At 40.8% G+C, this 21,026-nt stretch overlaps 1 protein-coding gene across 1 annotated transcript in view; it reads right to left on the reverse strand.

Moving 5' to 3' along the window:
- The window catches only part of LOC117509398 (enhancer of polycomb homolog 1-like), a 105,183-nt gene that overhangs the window by 5,085 nt on the left and 79,072 nt on the right, over positions 1 to 21,026 (reverse strand). The window contains 4 exon segments of the mRNA XM_034169420.1: positions 2,209 to 2,410; positions 19,755 to 19,798; positions 19,894 to 20,139; positions 20,142 to 20,173. Coding sequence (XP_034025311.1) covers positions 2,209 to 2,410; positions 19,755 to 19,798; positions 19,894 to 20,139; positions 20,142 to 20,173 — 524 coding nt within the window.

Raw genomic sequence — 21,026 nt, forward strand, 5'->3', positions numbered from 1 at the left:
TGTGGGAGTAAAAGACTATTTAAACCAAAGAACAGTGTTTAATGCACTTTTAAAGTGTGCACTGCGGCTCTCTGCTGAAGCAGCAGCACTGAACAAAGCAAAGCACAGATACCCACACTGAGGAAAACTGTACAAACTTATTATGGAAATTGACCAATTTAATCGCAATCCCTATTCCAGGTAAGGTCAGCCACCTTGACACTTGCACAAATTTGATCGGTGCACTGCTGCGCAATTGGTCGTACCAATGCCTCCCGCTTTGACCCGCTTGACAACATGCTATATAAAAATCATTTCGTAGCTGATGATGCATTTGCTCTCAGAACTTGGAGGATGAAACAATTCTCTCACTGCTCCCAGAATCACAGAGAAATTTTTTTTTAAGTCTTGTGCTCGTCGTGTGGTGGAGAACACATTTGGAATCTTGTCTCAAAGGTAATTATTTATATTAAATATATTTAAAGCCTGTCGGTCACTGAGAGGGGACTGATGTTACAGGAGAAAATCAGTGTGAAAGTGTTCTTTATAAAAAAAAAAAAAAATTATATATATATATATATATATATATATATATATATATATATATATATATATATATATATATATATATATGATCCAAACTTGCGGGGTCCAAAGAAAATGTAAAACAGCCACAGACTGACTATCAAAGAGGGGTTTAAAATGTCTGATGATTAAATGTTCTCTGCCTTACTGCAGGATTGTGACCTGCTACACATGCACACGCAGCTGAACCTGTTCACAGCAAAATGTGCCACTTCAAACAATTCATCAACATTCCAGTGACATTCAAGCACAAACGAGCAAATATTTGTTCTACATTCTGCTACATTATGCACAGAGATCACGCAAAGTCGTGCATGTTGGGCAGACACAACAGCAGACTGTTGACTTAAAAACTTAGAGATCAGAGATCTGTGAGCAAGCAATGTCAAATCAGACATCAACTGAGCTGAGAGCTCCGTCTTGGGGCAGAACAGCAGAGAGAAAAACCCAGGCCTTCTGCTTCATCATTGGTGGAACCCCATGACATGAGCCAATCAGGAACATCAACCCTGAGGTCTTTCTGGACAAAACACCACCAAAGGCAGACAAACTAACACCGCCTCCGGCTGGAGAGAAGCAGGAATGGTGAAATGAGATTATTCCAGTGCACAAAAATACATGTCTAAGTCAGAGAGTTTTTTTTTTTCTGTTTATTTTAATCAACTTAGCTTCGCAAAGGAACTATATGACCCATTCAGAAACACTTCCATTATAACTTTTACACTTATGTTTATATCGTGACATACACGTGGGTAGGCTGAAAAGTTCTAAGGCTCACTATAATGCAGTTAATGCATTACTCCTTCATGGGGAGCCTTAGAACTTTTCAGCCTACCCTCGTATACCGTTACCATGAAGGGATTCAATTTATATTGTGATATGAATTTTAAGTCATATCGCCCAGCCCTATATGTTGAAGATTTTTGCATATTACAGATCAAAGCACAAACAGGACTTTAAGGGGTGAAACTCGAGTGGGTCAGGGGATACGAGATAAGAGCCAATAATACAAAAGGCACTGAATGTGTAACTATAGGTACAATATAATTGTAAGGATGAATGTATTTAACATCTAAAAACACAGTGGTCTAACTTTGGACCAGTGTTCAATCTATTTTACTCATCCATACTTAAACACAGTTAATGCTACGGCATAAAATAGGAAACTAGAATCAAAATGAAAAGAAACAAGAACTTGAAATCAAGGGGGGTGGAGGGAGCCACCACAGAGAAAACCATGAAGCCTGAACTGCGTCATGACAACATCCACAGGATAGAACAGGCTCACTTATGCAATAGCTGGTGCATCTGAGGCATGAGAGTGGTGAAATTTGCACACCTTCAGCTCATAATGGTCTTTTTGAAAGCTGACAAACTACGAGAAACACTCAGAACATCACTGTGATGAAGAAACAGGTCAGACTCTGGGTAAAATTTGCTTATATGTTTTGGTTGCAACATTAGAAACATCAGGATCACAATTTTTGTGATTTCTTCATAGATGCATTGTGGAGGTTTCTGCTGTATTACTTCCCATTTCTTCTGGGATTACATCACAGACTGAACAATCACGATGATTCCTCCTTGTATTGTAAATCTAAGTGGCAGCTCTGCTTGCTGAGGTGTGTTTGCAGCCTTACTGACCTGAATGCTGGTTGCAGAAGCACAGCTGTTGGCTTGCTGCTGGCTCTGCTCTAGCTGCTGTTTCTGCATGAGCGCCAGCTGTTCCTGGTGTTGCCGGTACTGCTCTGCAGTGAACACTGTGGACACAACGACACACGACGTGAAAAACATCATTTTTGACACATTTGGAGCTTGTTTCAGTTGATTTGTCTCAACAGAGTCTCTGGAAAAAGAAGAGCATTTAGTGTTTTCACAGATGTGAAGCATGTTCTGTTCTGGTTTAATCACCTAATTTGGAATAACTTGGCACATTGTGAGGAAATATAAACAAGTTTATACTGAGAAAGTTTAGTCCTGTTTGAAACCACAAATCAGGTGGATCCGATGGCTTGTTTCCACAAACACCAGACAACAACAGTTCATGTTTTAGCAATGATCTGACAGACAACTGCTGGACTGAACAGGTTCAGAGTTCACAGACTTTAGTTAATCATCTTTGGAATGTCACAACTGTGACTTGTTGGTGTAGAGCACCTCAAAAATGGGTTTCTGCTCCGCAGACACAGATTGTTTGGTGTGCTTACTCAGAGTAAGCATGGAAGCGCGGAGGCCATTAATTTTTATTATACAGAAACAAAACTGCCTTCTCAAAGAATGACTGTCAAAAGAAGTAATGTGTTTAGCTTGGCTGCGTGTTCAAAGGTAAACAGGAGCTAAACATCAAGTTTCTAAAAAGAGAGAAATGAAGTCCAGACTGTGCTGCTGAACTCTGCAAACACCAATACATGCAGCGATTTATACTCCTTTGGAGAACAGACTGCAGTCGTCTGTTTTATTCACCTTTGTTGTGATCCTTTCAGCTTCTCTTTCACTTTGGGTCACCACAGCATATCAGATACAGAATCATGTTGATTTGACAGTGACTCCATTTACATGCCGTTAATATACGGGTTAAGGTCAATATTCTGGTTTCTGAATCATTAGGAATAACCCGTTTACATGCTTAAGCAGACAGTTACTCCTGTATACATGGTCACTGGTATCATTTGGAATATCCCCATCTAAACAGCGACGCACGTCGTCCACTGGTGCTTGATTTGATCTGGCGTTCGTGCAAATCTTGCTTCGTGTAAAACCCTCACTACACACTTTTCTCAAACAGGCATTAACATTTTCTCATTTTTCTCTCCTGCGGGCTGCCTCCGCATCAAAACAGCGAGCGTCTGGACCTGTTGCCAGATTTGGTGCAGGTACGCACAGAAGAGAGGGGGGCGGTGTGAGTGGTCCGTTGTGGTGTTTACCGAGCCGCAGACGGTAAGCACATCGGAGGCAGAGCAATCGCAGTGATATGCCGACCTGTGCCGCGACCGGCCCGCCTGATAAGGACGCAGAACACAATGCACTGTTTACATCTGCTTCTGTGGTGTCTGGTGGGCTGTACGCACCACATACAAGTAGTTGCTGTACTCAAAAGACCAAGATTCCTTGTGGATAGGACATGCACAGAACACAAAATAATGTTCCTTTCTATGGGGATATCCCGATGCGCGTTTATATGACTTGCTATTCGGGCTGGAAAAGGAGTAACCCAGGGGTCTTATCCGGGTTTTCAAAAAACGGAATATGAGCATATTCGGGTTTTTGCGGGCGTTTACATGGCCGTGTGCAACCGGGTTATTGCCAATATTCCGGTTATGAAAGTGTTATTGGCTGTATGTAAACGTAGTCAATGTTTTCACAGGATGCCCCTCCTGATGCAACATTACACAGAGAGTGGGCAGGGGCCTTGAACTGGGAGCCTTCTGCTCTAGAAACAAGCATACTTGATCAACACTCTGCCCATCTGATCCCAGACACCATGTTGTGTCCCTGGAGCTATTGTTATGGTCCCAGGACAACAGGACATAATGAATTTCAAACCCTGATCCGATCCTTATTATGCCCCCATTGCTAGCACTGGGGATCTCATTGGCGGCGAGTCTGTATTTGAATGTATAAGCAGCCGAGAGGCTCCGTAACTGCACCAGGAAGTCTCAGCATGTTCCCAGTGTGTCCTGGGGGAGATACTATGCTGCTCGGCTCAGAGCGGCCCAGTTATCATAGCGGTGGACAACTCCACTTGGAACTTATGCGCAGACCTATCAAGAAGAAACTCACCTGCTGCGAGGTGTTTATGGTGTTACATCAGACCACTGAACTGAATTCTGAAATGTTATTGGAGGGACAAACACTATTTTTGGCAGGTCCCTTACAGTGATGAAATAAAATGATATATTTTCTGTCAGACATTCATCTTATTTGAAAAGCTATTAGCTAGTTTAGCTACCCATTTGTCATAAGAACTAGTTGAAACTTTTGGAGGAATCCTAGTAAAAAAAAAAAAAAAAAAAGCAAACAAACAACACTTCACAAAGGACAAAAACAAGCCGCAGCCAGGAATCCCACGGGGAGTAACTAAAGCATTAATGTAGAGTTCAACTCATAATCCAGAAAGGGTGGGCGCATGCACAAACAGATTGAAGCATGATGCTATAAGGCTCAAAGGGTAGAGAAACATAGTACAAGATGCGCATATAAATTTGGAATACGTCGGAGAGAGACTACTGACCTTGTTCATTAATGATATAATGTATAGCAGGGGTCACCAACCCTGTTCCTGGAGGTCACCTGCACTGTATGTTTTCTAACTCACCCTGTTCCACTCCTAGGCAATTAACTATCAGGTGTGCTCAGCCAATGAAGAGCTGGAAAACACCGCTTAAAAAAAAAAAAAAAAAATCAGGTGTGACTTGAGTAGGTAGAAAATATGTAGGACAGGTGCCCTCCAGGAATAGGGTTGGTGACACCTGATATACAGAGTTCATGGTGTCAGACGTGGCTCTGCTGTAAAGCTAAAAAAGTGAGGGAAAGTATATAATCATGTATATCAATTTTGGAATGAAGTAGATCTGACGTTCATAAACTATAGTGTTGAAAGAAAAACATGACTGATGCAAATGCAAATGGAGTGTGTGATTTAAAATTTCTGTTGTTATTCATCTACATTATAATAGCCAAGTGGCCTCCGTGTGTACGTGCACATGTGTGTGTATTGCTTCAATCAGAGAAACTGGGGAGAGCTGACATTTTCCATTTGGCATGCTTATGTATTTTGGGTCAAGGATGAACGCTGTGAAAAAGTTGACAGCAGTAATATTTCTGGAGATATCAGTGATATTAACTAACAACAGTAAAAAAATGGATGTTGTGCTGCAATGCACCATGGGAGTTTAGGGTTTTAAATGTTATTGTGGTTCATGTTACTTTAACCATTGTTAGTGTTACTGATTTATTGTGTTTCTGTAGTTCAATTGGTTTAGTTAGTTTGTTAACAGTCATGTTGCCATTACCATTAGTGAGAAATGTGCTGTATGATAGCTTCCACTACCGTCTCTGTTTGTGGATGTGTAAAAATAAAAGCACCTACTTGCAGCAGAATGCAGAAAAGACAAAAAGCTGTGCGTGCGTTCGCATGTACAACTTCAATCGCAGACAAACTGGGGAGAGCTGACATTTGCTGTATATGTTTGCTTATGTATTTTGGGTCAAGGATGAACGCCAACAAAACACAACACTGATAGGATGAATATTTTTGGAGAAACTACAGTGAACAACAGATGTTGATAACTGCATTCTGGACTCACACGCCATTTCAGCGGGGCGTGGAAAATCTATATATTAAAAGCGTGTGTCCGTGATATTATTTAGTAGATCCAAAGTAAGTATATAATTGTAAATAAAAAAAAAAAGACATGGATGACAAGAAAATAAAAACACTCATTTCCATTGCAGTCCATTTAAAAATCAAATGGCAATATCAAAGTAATAATAATGCTAATACTGATAATAATAAGTGTGTATATGATAAGAACATAAATTTATAAATACATTAGGACAGTAAATCCATCCATCCATTTTCTTCCGCTTAAAAATCATGTCATTAACAGGAAACAAAAGGGTCGAGTTCATCTAAAAACTGTTGAGGTCTAAGGTTCTAAAAACATTCTGGACTGTCATTCCAAATCATTATAGAAAGTTTGCATAATTTATTACCACCCTCAAAAAATGTCAGTTACCTATTTTACACTACCCAATGTAGAGGCCAACACGCTACTACCACATTCTTTGTCCGAGCATAAAGATTCCAAAAAGATATGGTTTGGATTACCTATGATTAAATGTTTTGGCATTGTATGGTAAAAACATTAAAAATGGTGACAAAGGTCAATTTTAGTTTGTACAGGGGTCAAAAGTTAAAGTTGCTCCAATTCTGGTAATAAAAAAGAAAAAGAAAAAAAAAAAAAGTGGTGCACTAGCAGCTGGCCAGGGACACAAATCTCGCCAACAATGATTAATGGCTGTTTTAAATATTAAAATCTTCAACAGCCACTCAGAGGATACAACACCTGCATCTTACATGCCCCACCCTGACTGATGCAAATTATTTATTTGCTGATAAAGTGCTGACATATGTACAATACGATTCTGGGTGGACTACATTTGAAAAATTCTGTACAAAATTTCACAACCTTATACCTGATGAACGCACAACCCCGGCAAAAAAACAGCTCAAGTCAAACAGTTGTGACCCTGAGTTTGACTTTTCAATGTCAACAAGGGACATACAGCATATGGCCAAAAGAAACTTCATATTAGGTCAGTTATTTTCTTCATATGCAGACAAAAAGGTGGAAACAACCCTGAAAAAAAATGACCTTGTGTGCAGTTACCACGCATGGCTATAATTAACACTTTATAGCACTGCCAAAAATATAGATTTAAAACACACACAAACAAAAACAAAAAAAGAAAACATCAATTCTGAATATCATGCCAAAACCATTAACCAGTACTCGCTCCTCATTAATCTTGCTCATTATTTTCTCCTTGGGTAAGCAGACAGGGAGCTACAGCCGTGTTGTGTACTTACACATCCCCCTCCGCCTTCTCACAGCGTTGCGCTGGCACTCATCTCAAATCAGACCAGTGCTGATCTCATTCACGTCAGTGAAATAACATAATGAAAGTTTGTCCTATACAGCAAAGAAAGGAAATGGGGAGCAAAAGAAAAAATAATACCCAATAAAATAATGACAGAGAATCAAACAGCTAGGAAGAACAAGGCCTTTAGCAAAGCAGCTAAGAACTGACACACAAAATTCTACAAAGACTTTCAAAAGGCCGCTTCCATTTCAACATCAGTTTATTACATTAGATGGTCCAGTAAACTGTTGCTGATTAATGTGTTGTCCTGTTCTAACGGCCAAAGCCAAGCTCACTGCCCTCAGAGCTAACAGGAGTCAGACAGCCACAGACTATCGCGTGCGCACACACGATTTAATTTATGAGTTTGGTTAATGAGATAATTTAGTTATTTTATTGTGATCTAAAGAAAACTCAATGTGGTGTAAAATATGATGCAAAGAACGTTTGCGGACTAATGATACTGTCTGGCAAGGATTTTTAATCTGTTGAGTGATGTTTTATGAGATGCTGTCATTTGTGCAAAATCAAACTTTAAAATGACAAAATACTGAAAGTGGGTGCAACTACTAAAAAAAAAAACAAAAAAAAAAACAAAAAAAAAAAAACGATGCAGACTAATGTCATTCAACACTAATGACAAGTGCTGTAATACAATTCAAAAATGTTTAATGAAAAAAGAAAGTTTCCATTAACACTCTCACAGTCCTAAAGTGCCTGCCTCAGTCGAGAAATATTTTGTGAACCTACTGGTCAGGACCAGTAGGTCCTCCTGGTCCAAGGCAGTGGCCCCAAGAATGTGGAAGATCAGAGCCTCTGACGGCGAGCCTCAGCATAGCATTAGTCATCACATCATGCACATGTATTCAACCAATATTGTATTTGCAAAATTTTCATTTTGTGTTGATGTATGTAAAGTACTACACATTTTCTTACAAGATCTCTGCTTTTATGTGAATGTACTGTGCACCTTATACTTCACTTTTCTGTAATTCTGGCTTTGTGCTTGTCTTATGCAGCCCAAATATAGCCTTTACTCTTATTACTTAGTCCACTAGTCTGTTCTTGCTACGTGAGCTCTATAGCTCAGATTTTTTTATTATACCTGTTGCTTCTCAGGTTAGTATGATGAAAATTTTATGAATGGGTCAGGGGTCTGCAGCCTTTACTGTCAAAAGAGCCATTTTTCCCCCATCTTCCACAAATAAAATTTTCCAGAGCCACAAAATACATTTGAACTTTAAAATGACTGAATAAAGATAACACATCTTATAATGTTTTTCTATATACAGTTCAACTATATGTTTTTAATAGGGTTGGGTATCGAGAACCGGTTCTTTTCAGGTATCATTAAAAAAATGATTCGATCCACTGACATCAATAGCCTTTTGCTTAACGATTCCATTATCGGTCCTTCAGAGCAGCCGTTTTGAGGGTGTTTGTCGGGAAAGTGATCATTTCTCTACATTGCTTACAGACCCTGCAGCATCTCTGTAATCAACTGCTTCTGCAGCACGACTCCACTTTGAAGCGTGAACCAATGAAGCAGTGCTTCAATCCGCTGGCTCGTGGTTCTTTGATTCGATGCTCTTCAGAAGCGGCAAGTTCGCTTCCTAACCCTTCTCAAAGCCATTAAAATATGTCTATCATGAGTCACTTTTGTGTGGATTGAAGTCACTAACTGGGACTCTTGTCTTGTTGCAGTCCAGAAACGAGAATTGTCCTCCGTTCCGTTGGCACAGCTCCAAATGCTGTGCGGCTCTGTGCCAAGACAGAGTCCGGTTGGAATTAAGAACTTCAAAACAAATTGCCGCTTTAAATAAATGATCAGAGTTGTGATGGAGGAACTGTGGCGCAAAGTGCCGAAGTCACAAAGGAACTTTTGTCAGCCACACGAGGAACTCAAGTGTTTTGAGTTCTGGAGGCTTGAAATGTGGATTATTTTCTTCGCATCATCGCATGATGATGAATTCCACTGAAGTGAACAGGTAAGACTTTTTATTTACTGTATGTGTGAATTTACTCCGCATGATGGTTTCAGCCAATCAGTGGACAGCACTGACGGACGTATTTGACTTATGAGTAAATTACAGGAAAGCCTGTAATAATCCATAAATTAGCCACATCATCGTTAAAGCCACAGTGTTCAAAACAAATGAAAAAAGTAGCAGTTATAGTCTGGATATTTCAGAACATGTGTGAAAATCCCACATAGAGGTTGACATCACACTGCTATAAAGAGGTATTGGGTCGGAGTATCGGAGACATTTTATGATTAAGAGTACGAGTAAATGAATATGGGACCATACCGATACTGTATCGGTGCATCCCTAACCATAAGACACGTGAGCGTTTTTTCCCCCCCGACTAGTCATGTCACCCGCACTCTCAAGTAAGGCACACTACTCCCTTCAGCCCCTCCCCTCCCAGTCTGTGTGAGCGAGCAGAGCAGCTCCGCACACACAGAGAGGCTAGTCTGAAATCTTTGCATTTAGCCATCTGTAGCAAGCAGTCCACAGCTTTTTGCGTCAGTCTTTTTTTCGAAATTGACTCCCAAATCAAGCCTGGACTGCTCGCTACCCAAAAGTCTGTTGTAATCTCTGAATCTATTTAAGTTTGAAAAGAAAAAAAAATCGCCTGACTTGTGAACACTTTTAATCACAAGACTGACAAGATTTTTAATTAGACATCGGTCTAGCGGTGGAAAATATCTACTAGACATAGGCCAAAAATTACTGGTCCACAACCTCGGATCAGTGGATTTCTCTACCCCTGATCAGTTTGTTCACGTGAACAACTAGCTGATGTTGCTCTGCCTATTCACTCAGCTTGGCAGTCATTGGTGCCATGTCGCTTAGTATTTGCACAAAAAAAAAATAGGCTTCAGGTCTATTTTGGCCCTGCCTAGCTGGGGTGGCAGAGTGACCATTGTCTCTGCAGCTACAACATGCCCACACTGGTTGAAAATGAATGGCAAGTCATCACTTTGCCCATGTTTGCTTAGCTAATGTGACCATGACTTAAAGCAGCAACTGCTATATCCCTCCAATATTAATTTTCAATTTTTTTAAGATTTATTTATGACTAGGGATGGGTACTGATAAGATTTTATTGATAGATACCATTATCGATTCCGCTTATCGATCTGATTCCTTATCGATACCTCCTGTGAATTTCTGTGTATTACAAATAGGCTTTACAGGTTTTCAATGTTCAACATTTTATTGAGTCTTAAGTAAAGTAACTATAAAATGGTTACTGGATCCTTGATCCTGGACATAAACTGAAAATAAAAAAAATCTGCACTTTTTGTCAAAAGCATTTCCTTTCATACATTAATGGCATGAATGTCTCTCCATATATCTGAGCTGACTCAGATGGCTGCTGGAGTCTGCAGGTCTGCAGCCATACAGTCTTGGGCTGCTGCACATCAGCACAGGCTGTCTCATTTGGGGAGGGGAAAAAACAAAACAAACAAACAAAAAAAAACATTTTAATCATTTGCAGTTTATTGTTTGTATTACGTTTGGAAAGAGGTGTCATTTGATTTAAATGGTGATTCGCTTTGAAGTTACAAATTCCGAGCTGTCTGCCGAGCAGACTCGACTCGGCGGTACAGCGTTTGTAGCAATGGAACGGAGGATGATTCTCGTTTCTTTCTTGCAACAAGACAGGTGCCCCAGTAAACAATCTGCACAAAAGTGACTCACGATTGATATATTTTAATGGCTTTCAGGGGGGTTAAGAAGCGGCGTTACCGCTTCTGAAGAAGAGCGAAACAATGAACCAACGAAGCAGCAGATCGAAGCACTGCTTCATTGGTTCAAGGTTCAAAGTAAAGCCACACTGCAGAAACAGGTGATTACAGACCCGCTGCAGGGTCTGTAATCCATGTAAAGAAATGATCATTTTCCCGCAACAATGGCTGGGAAAGGGAATCTGTAAGCAAAAAGGCTGTGGATTGAATCATATCTTGCCCGAAAAGAATCTGTTCCCGATACCCACTGCTATTTATGACGTATACATAAAAATCAGATGACAATAAATATAACACAAAATAATGAAATATGAATTTTGCATCATATTTAACTTCAACTTAAACTGGCTGAAGTTGTGGCTCTTACGATAAAACAAAAAACATTACAAATCTTGATTTACTTGCATTTTTTGTGACATTTTCTGAGTCATTAGATCATCCAGCAAAATTTTTTATTGTGACAGGCCTACTGCTAAGTCAAGCATTTGGGTACTCTTTGGATTCTATTATACAATAATGAATGTCTATGAGTTCAATGGTACGAATATTTCATGAGGTGAAAAATGGAACATCCCATTCAACGAGGCGAAGCAGAGTTGAATGGTTTGTTCCAGCTTTCACGGAATTAAATGGTCATTCCACTGAAATTATGTAAAACCATTCATTATTTGTTTTATATAGTAAGTCCCTTCAGCTGCTCCCTTGTTTGCACTTGGGGTCGCCACAGCAAATCCAAGGTGGATCTGCATGTTGAATTGGCACGTTTTATGCGGGATGCCCTTCCTGACGCAACTCCACATTACATGGAGAAATGTGGTGGGGTGGGATTTGAACCCGGAACCTTCTGATCTGAAACCAAGCGCATTAACCACTTGGCCACCACCCCCTATTTGTTTTATATACTCAACAAAATATAAACGCAACACTTTTGGTTTTGCTCCCATTTTGTATGAGATGAACTCAAAGATCTAAAACTTTTTCCACATACACAATATCACCATTTCCCTCAAATATTGTTCACAAACCAGTCTAAATCTGTGATAGTGAGCACTTCTCCTTTGCTGAGATAATCCATCCCACCTCACAGGTGTGCCATATCAAGATGCTGATTAGACACCATGATTAGTGCACAGGTGTGCCTTAGACTGCCCACAATAAAAGGCCACTCTGAAAGGTGCAGTTTTGTTTATTGGGGGAGATACCAGCCAGTATCTGGTGTGACCACCATTTGCCTCATGCAGTGCAACATCTCCTTCACATAGAATTGATCAGGTTGTCAATTGTGGCCTGTGGAATGTTGGTCCACTCCTCTTCAATGGCTGTGCGAAGTTGCGACGACGACTTGAGTCAGGTCGAGACCCCGATGAGGACGACGAGCATGCAGATGAGCTTCCCTGAGACGGTTTCTGACAGTTTGTGCAGAAATTCTTTGGTTATGCACACCGATTGTTTCAGCAGCTGTCTGAGTGGCTGGTCTCAGACGATCTTGGAGGTGAACATGCTGGATGTGGAGGTCCTGGGCTGGTGTGGTTACACGTGGTCTGCAGTTGTGAGGCTGGTTGGATGTACTGCCAAATTCTCTGAAATGCCTTTGGAGACGGCTTATGGTAGAGAAATGAACATTCAATACACAAGCAACAGCTCTGGTTGACATTCCTGCTGTCAGCATGCCAATTGCACGCTCCCTCAAATCTTGCGACATCTGTGGCATTGTGCTGTGTGATAAAACTGCACCTTTCAGAGTGGCCTTTTATTGTGGGCAGTATAAGGCACACCTGTGCACTAATCATGGTGTCTAATCAGCATCTTGGTATGGCACACCTGTGAGGTGGGATGGATTATCTCAGCAAAGGAGAAGTGCTCACTATTACAGATTTAGACTGGTTTGTGAACAATATTTGAGGGACATGGTGATATTGTGTATGTGGAAAAAGTTTTAGATCTTTGAGTTCATCTCATACAAAATGGGAGCAAAACCAAAAGTGTTGCATTTATATTTTGTTGAGTGTATAACGGCTATAATAAATCCTTGTCATTTTATATTATATTAATTTACAAACAACATAAAAGGACTTACATTTTGGTATCTCCTCAGTCAGAAATTAATCCAGTTTTGGTGTGTCGCTGCTGCTTTGACATCAACAAACCAACACGAACTTTAAATAGGAGTCCAAAAATAATTCTGACGAAGTCCGCCATGCCGTGCATCAAATCGTTGTCCGTCAGCAAAACAAACTCTGCCATGTTTATTTTAAAGCTAAGCACTGTCAGGCTTGTGTGAGCGTGGTGTGCTCTCACATAAGCGGGACGGCACTTGTGCGTGTGTGTACTACCAAAATGATGATGATGATAATAATAATAATAATGATAATAATAATAATAATAGAGACTGTACTTCTTCAGTGCAGCAAGAAAAAAAAAAAAAATCCACATCAGATGGCTTACAGTGCAGTGAATTTTTTTTGTGTGTACGAGGTCTGTTAGAAAAGTATCGGACCTTTTTATTTTTTTGCAATAACCTTAAGGATTTGAATCACGTGTGATTGCATCAGCCAAGCTTGAACCTTCGTGCGCATGCGAGAGTTTTTTCACGCCTGTCGGTTGCGTTATTCGCCTGTGAGCACGCTTTGAGTGAGCACTGGTCCTCCCCCCTCGTTGGATTTTCATTGTGAGGAAAATGTCTGAACGGCTGGAGCAGCGCTGCATCAAATTTTTCCAGAAACAGTGAGAGACAGCCAGGTGGACACCATTCGGAAAATTCAGATGGCTTTCAGGGACGATTTTATGGGCATCACAGATTAAGAAGTGGTACAGTCGGTTTAAAGACGGCGCACAATGGCGGAGGGCGCGCCATGCTCTGAGTGGCGATCGACAGGCTGAAACGACCAGATCTTTTCCAAACTGAATGCTGTGTTGATCCAGGACGTCGTCTGACTACCAGAGAAATGGCAGAAAAGGTGGACATAGCACTTTCCCGGCACATTCCACTGTTAAAGGAGATTTTGTCATGAAAACAGGAGCGGAGGAATTCGCCACGGAGCCGCTAATGGCGCGGAACGAAAGCATCTCCGTGTTGGTCTCACAGGACATGTTGTGACATGCTCAGCTCTTCGACAATTTCTCGGATACTCACTCGACTGAAAAGCCACCCAAAACCGTCTGAATCTTCCGAATGGTGGAAGAGCTGGGCATGTCCCGTGAGACTTCCAACACGGAGGTGCTTTTTGTTCTGCGCCATTAGCGGCTCCGTCCTGACGCGCGAATTCTGCCGCACGTCTTTCATTACAAAATCTTCTGTAACAGTGTAATGTGCCGAAAAAGTGCTATGTCCACCTCTCTTGCCATTTCTCTGGTAGTCAGACGACGTCCCGGATTAACACAGCCTTCACTTTGGAAATGATCTGGTCGTTTCAGCCTCTCGATGGCCGCTCGAAGCGCGGCGTGCCCTCAGCCGCTGTGGGCCGTCTTTAATCTGGTTGTAATGCTCCTTAATCTGTGTGATGCCCATAAGATCTTCACCGAAAGCCATCTGAAGTTTCCGAATGGTTTCCACCTGGCTGTCTCTCACAGTTTCTGAAAAAATTTTGATGCAGAAAAGCGGCAGTCGCTCGGCCATTTTCCTGACAATGAAAATCTGCCGAGGGGGCTGGACCACTCCTCCCACAAAGCTTGCTCACAGGCGAATGATGCAACCGACAGGCGTGAAAAAACTCACGCATGCGCACGAGGGTTCAAACTTGGCTGATGCAATCACACGTGATTCAAATCCATAAGGTTATTGCAAAAAATAAAAAGGTCCGATACTTTTCTAACAGACCTTGTATGTGCGCAGAGTGCAATGGCACAAAACGTATGGCACCAAATTTGCACTCTAAATCGAGCCAAATCCATGTCATGTGACATACAAAACATCAATAAATGACAAGGATCCACTCTGCCATTATATAAAATATAATCCCGGGTAAGAAGGCGCTTCATATTAATTTAATATGCAAGCTGTGGAAAATGAAGGTCAGGTTTTTCAGAAAGCGCAATAAATGCTAGGGTGTATTTGGCAGAGATGTTCAACAGCTGCAACACCAGGAGCCAATGTGCACACACTGGATCACTATAACAAACTTCAGGTCAGTTCTGAATGTGCAAAAAGAATAAGATCCACTGCCTGCTTCATTTCAAAAGACCTGTGCCCCATCCAGAGTCATGGAAAGCCAATACCTTTATTCATATGTAGATTTGCTTTTGTTTACATTGCCTTTTCCAAATGTAAAACTACATACACACTTTGCTTTCATGGCATCATTTGCCACACCACCTTTCTTTTTTTGAAATTAGCACCTCTATCTACTTAATTGTTTAAGAATCAAACACTTTTTAACTGAATCATGACGCCATGAATCCAAATCCAATCCAATCGTGAGCCACTTAAAGACTCACACCCCTAATAGACCTGAAAAATCACTAAGGGCCCTCGGGCAAGGTCCTTCATCCCGTGGTTGCTCCTGGTGTGTAGTGGGTGTCTTGCATGGCAGCAGCCTCACATCGAGCTGAATGTGAGGCATTTATGTGTAAAGCGCTTTGAGCGTCTGATGCAGATGGAAAAGCGCTATACAAATGCAGTCCATTTACCATTTAAACTCGAGTCTCATACTGAAGTTGTGGGACATCACTGAAGAGGACATCATGACTTTATAGAGACATACCATAATTTACATTTTTACCTGAGTTACCTGTTATTGTTCTTTATTTGTAATATGTGATAAATATCTTACTACATGTCTGTTTATCATGCCCCTCGTATCTTTATGAGCCATCACCCTTCAGACTCAGGCTGATTCTACAGTAGTGTTCAGAATAATAGTAGTGCTATGTGACTAAAAAGATTCATCCAGGTTTTGAGTATATTTCTTATTGGAACATGGGAAACAAGGTACCAGTAGATTCTCACAAATCCAACAAGACCAAGCATTCATGATATGCACACTCTTAAGGCTATGAAATTGGGCTATTAGTAAAAAAAGTAGAAAAGGGGGTGTTCACAATAATAGTAGCATCCGCGGTTGATGCTACAAATTCAAAATTATGTTCAAACTGCGTTTTTTTTTAGCAATCCTGTGAATCACTAAACTAGTATTTAGTTGTATAACCAGTTTTTCATGATTTCACATGTGCGAGGCATTTTGTTGGTTTGGAACCAAGATTTTGCTCATTTACTAGTGTGCTTGGGGTCATCTTGTGAAACACCCATTTCAAGGGCATGTCCTCTTCAGCATAAGGCAACATGACCTTTTCAAGTATTTTGACATATCCATACTGATCCATGATACCTGGTATGCGATATAGGCCCAACACCATAGTAGGAGAAACAGGCCCATATCATGATGCTTGCACCACCATGCTTCACTGTGGCTTGAATTCAGAGTTTGGGGGTCGTCTCACAAACTGTCTGCCGCCCTTGGACCCAAAAAGAACAATTTACTCCATCAGTCCACAAAATATTCCTCCATTTCTCTTTAGGCCAGTTGATGTGTTCTTTGGCAAATTGTAACCTCTTCTGCACGTCTTTTAACAGAGGGACTTTGCAAGGGATTCTTGCAAATAAATTAGCTTCACACAGGCGTCTTCTGTCACAGCATTTACAGGCAACTCCCAACTGTCTTTAATCTTCCTGGAGCTGATCAATGGGTGAGCCTTTGCCATTCTGGTTTTTTTTTCTATCCATTTTTATGTTTTTTTCTTGTCCATTTTAAAGCATTGGAGATCATTGTAGATGAACAGCCTATAATTTTTTGCACCTGCGTATACGTTTTCCCCTCTCCAATCAACTTTATCAAATTACGCTGTTCTTCTGAACAATGTCTTGAACGTCCCATTTTCCTCAGGCTTTCAAAGAGAAAAGCATGTTCAACAGGTGCTGGCTTCATCATTAAATAGGGGACACCTGATTCACACCTGTTTGTTCCCCAAAACTGATGAACTCCCTGACTGAACGCCACACTACTATTATTGTGAACACCCCCTTTTCTACTTTTTTTTTTTACTAATAGACCAATTTCATAGCCTTAAGAGTGCGCATATCATGAATGCTTGGTCTTGTTGGATTTGTGAGAATCTACTGGTACCTTGTTTCCCATGTAACAATAAGAAATACTCAAAACCTGGATTAATCTTTTTAGTCACATAGCACTACTATTATTCTGAACACTACTGTACATCAGGCCATGATCCAGACAGAAATGTGTTAAGGTATACGTTTAATTAAAATTTTCACATTATGAGAAAAAAGTTTCCCCCAATGGATGTAGCAGCACATAATCAGATGACATGCACATCACAATCTGTATTGGCGTGCAGGATCAAAAAATAGCACAAAAAAGAGATCCACACAGCCAGTTAGCTCCCAAACAAACCTTTAATGAAGCACCAACGTGAGGTTTCGGGTCTCGCCCTTCATCATCATTGGTGCTTCTTTCAAGGTTTGTTTGGGAGCTAACTGGCTGTGCGGATCTCTGTTTTTTAGCACTTCACTCCTGGACATTCAAGTTTTTAACTCACCCCAAGCCAATTTATATCGTACAGAATTATAATGGAAAACCCAATCCTCAATTGTACAAAATGTGATGTAAATCACAGTGTAGGGTGCTTAGGAACTGATACACAAAAGACACAGGAAACAAGACAAAAGTGAAGTCACATTTAATGCCCTGGGCTTTATTGTCTTATTTGTGAGTTCTGTCATTTGTTTTTTGTTTTTTTCAGCCTCCAGGTGGGACAAGTAAACCTCAAGGATATATCCTGCCATTGGACTGGGCATTTAGATTCTGACAAAGACGAGAAGCACTACTCCGTAATGCTGCCTTTGTGCCTAACTCTTCACAGAAGAGAGTACATATAATTCCCCAAAGGAAGGCACCCAATACTTGTGGTTTTTGGCCTTGCAGCCATCTGGAGATTCTTTTTTCAAAGAAGAAGAAGAAAAAAAAAAAAAAAAAACAAAAAAAAACAAAGGGAACTGAGCAAAGAAAACTTCTTATTCTTATTAAGAACTGGAATGATGAAACGTGTACAGCTGTTACTGCCCATTTCCCTCCCTCCCTTATCACCTATGCATGAACAAGTAAATTAACAAAACAATGAAGTCTTTCAAGAGACAACAAGCTTACAATCAAGTTCACCACAAGAAAATATAAAAATAATCTGTTTTACAAAAAATGTTAGATTAAAATAAAAAAGGACTCAGTTTGCATGAAAATGGACAATCCCTTAAAAAAAAAAAAATACAAAAGCAGCATTGATATTAAATGGAAAACAAAACAAAAACAAACATCAAAATATAGTGCTTTAATCAGAAGCAGCAGAGGCTTCTGGGAAGAGACTTCATCCCTGTTTTGTTACTCGCGTTTGGGACGACACTGATGGAAGATCCACCAGACAGACTGCCACCTCTTCATCGTCCTCTTCCTCCTGGCATCTTCGCTCCGTGCGTTTGTCACATGATCCACAGAGAACGGCACAAGGAGCCAAAACAAAAGTGTGCACGGGGGGAGAAAGAGGGAAAAAAAACAAAAAAACACAGTATACAAAAATACCCAAGAGTTCGTAGCTACCTAACATTTACTACAGCACAGAAACCAACGAGGGTACAGTGTGTAAAAAAAAAAAAAAAAAAAAAAAAAATTAAACCCAAAGACGAACCGTAAACACAGCACAATAAATAGTTAAAAAATAAAAAAAAGGGTGGTGGTGGTGAGTGTGTGTTTGGGGGGGAAGAGACAAAACAGCAGGCTCCGCACCATGCACATGATAAAACTTCTCTATACAACTTCCACATCTCTCACACCATAAGTTACTTGGCTTATTCTTTTTTTTAATCCTTTAACTCCCAAGTGCAAAACATCACAAATGGACAGTTCTGTGTTCAAGTAATATATACAAGGGGATATTACAAATATGTAGTCACTGTACATATACTAATTTTGCCATAGTCATTTACAGGTGTCAAATCTTTTTACTTTTTTTTTGTTTGTTTTAGTTTTTAACGTTAACAAAAACTTTAAAAAGTATGAGAGATGAGAATTGCGCCCACAGTTTCTGTGGGCGCGCTGCTCGCTTTGTCGCTGTGTCAAGAGTCCTGCTGTCCCTTTTGCATTCCCGATGCTACGATGCACAGCACCTGAAGCCTGGACCCCTCGATGCGCCGCTACTACGTCACCTCCATGGCCACTGTGTTGTCTGCTATACTGTTCAGTGCTGGCTTGTCTTCTTCGCGATTATCCCTGTGGGAGACCAGAGTGTTACAGCCAATGCTAACCCCAACCACCACACAAGCATCAACAACAAAAAACCCCACTCCAACAACATATATAGGTGGTCCCAAAAAATATACATTAAAACACTTGGTTTGACCCTTAAATGCTACAAACGAACCACTTATGTTTCTTTTTTACTTGCAGAGACCCTGAAGTTTATGTTGATGCCAAGCAAGACTCAGGAAAATGCCAAGATTAACCATACTACAGTGAAAAAAAATTGAGTTTTGGCACCAGACCAAGAGTGTCAAACAGGTGCAGCGACTTTATGCTAGACTGACAAAATGCAGGGCCAATATTGACAGTGGTATAAAAACTTCAACCTTTCAGCTTTCTATCCAGCCATAAATTTATTTCCTAGACATATGCTTTGACCATTTTAAGCATGAGGTGAGTACCGTCAGATTTACACTGTACTATGACTTTTTGATAACTGTTGCACGTAGATAACCAGTGACTTTCATTGGTCGGCACAGTCTCACCTTGAGCCCATGTCCATGGACGATGCTCCAGACACTTTCGGCATCTGGAGATTGGTGGCGGCGGACAATTTTAAGGCAGTGGGTGGTACGGTGCCGAGAGTTCGGGGGGATGTGGCGTCCAGCTAGGCTAGCGGCTGACGGCCACGCTCAGACAAATGTTGTTACCCGATGAGGACCTGAGTGGTGGCGGGGGTGGCATTGGCAGCGCTGCACCCCAGAATCCCCAGCGCTTGCTGCCGCATGAGCGCTGGGGGTGGAGGTAAGGGAGGTGGGGGATGGCATTAGTGGGGGCAGGGGAAGGAGTGACTGAGTTGGAGGAAGGCTGGAGGAAACGTCGGGGTGGTTGGTACTGTGTGCAGACTGGTGCGTCTGGTGAAGGACTGGAGAGGTGCTGGAGAGATGCAAGCCTTTAAAGACACCTGTGAATGAGAGAAGACATTAAATACAACAGGAAACTCAATGCGCTACACATTTCAAGAATTTGGAATTCGACAGTCATGTCCCAATTACAGCGGCCCGGCAGTTACACAAGGATTGTATGAAATAAATCTAAGTGGAAAATAAGCAAAACAAAAATAAAATAAATTGCTTGGGATCTCCCCCCCCCCATTGGTGGGAGGGGGCATAGAGCAATTCAATGTCGATTTTTTTTTCTGTATGTATGCAGCCCTCCCAAAGAATATTTTTAGCACAAAGTGCCACAATTCTTTGAGTATACTTGTGTAAATTCACCTGCTTTTAATATCATTAGATCTGCCATCTTGTTTTGGAGCTGTGTAATGTATGTAATGGAAATTATCCCCAAATGTTTTCATTTTACCTCTGACTATTAAGTGACTACCCCCACTCAACAGGTCAGGATCACCACTCTATTACAAAAACTGATAGGTGAACTGAAAATTTCTGCATCACGCACATTTTATACATTGTGTTGCTGAAACAGCATAAATTAAACTCAGTTCTTTCCCTCATGAAGCTTTGATAATGGAAATGCAGTAGTATCCATAAGTATTTGGACAGTGGGACCATTTTTTTCCACTCTACCACTATGGAAGTAAAATGAAAGTCAAAATGTGCTTCTTGTGTTGAATGTTAGCTTCAATTCAAGGGGTTTAACAAAAACACTGCACTAAACTAAGATTTACAGCCGTTTACAGCACTATGTACAGTTTCTCCATTCACAGCCATAGAATTCTGCAACTTATTCAGAGTAGTTTGGATTAGGGCCCATATTACAAAAACCACAGATCCCATCTCTCAATCGTGATATGG

This window comes from Thalassophryne amazonica, chromosome 1, assembly GCF_902500255.1.
Source record: "Thalassophryne amazonica chromosome 1, fThaAma1.1, whole genome shotgun sequence".
NCBI classification, from domain to species: Eukaryota; Metazoa; Chordata; class Actinopteri; order Batrachoidiformes; family Batrachoididae; genus Thalassophryne; species Thalassophryne amazonica.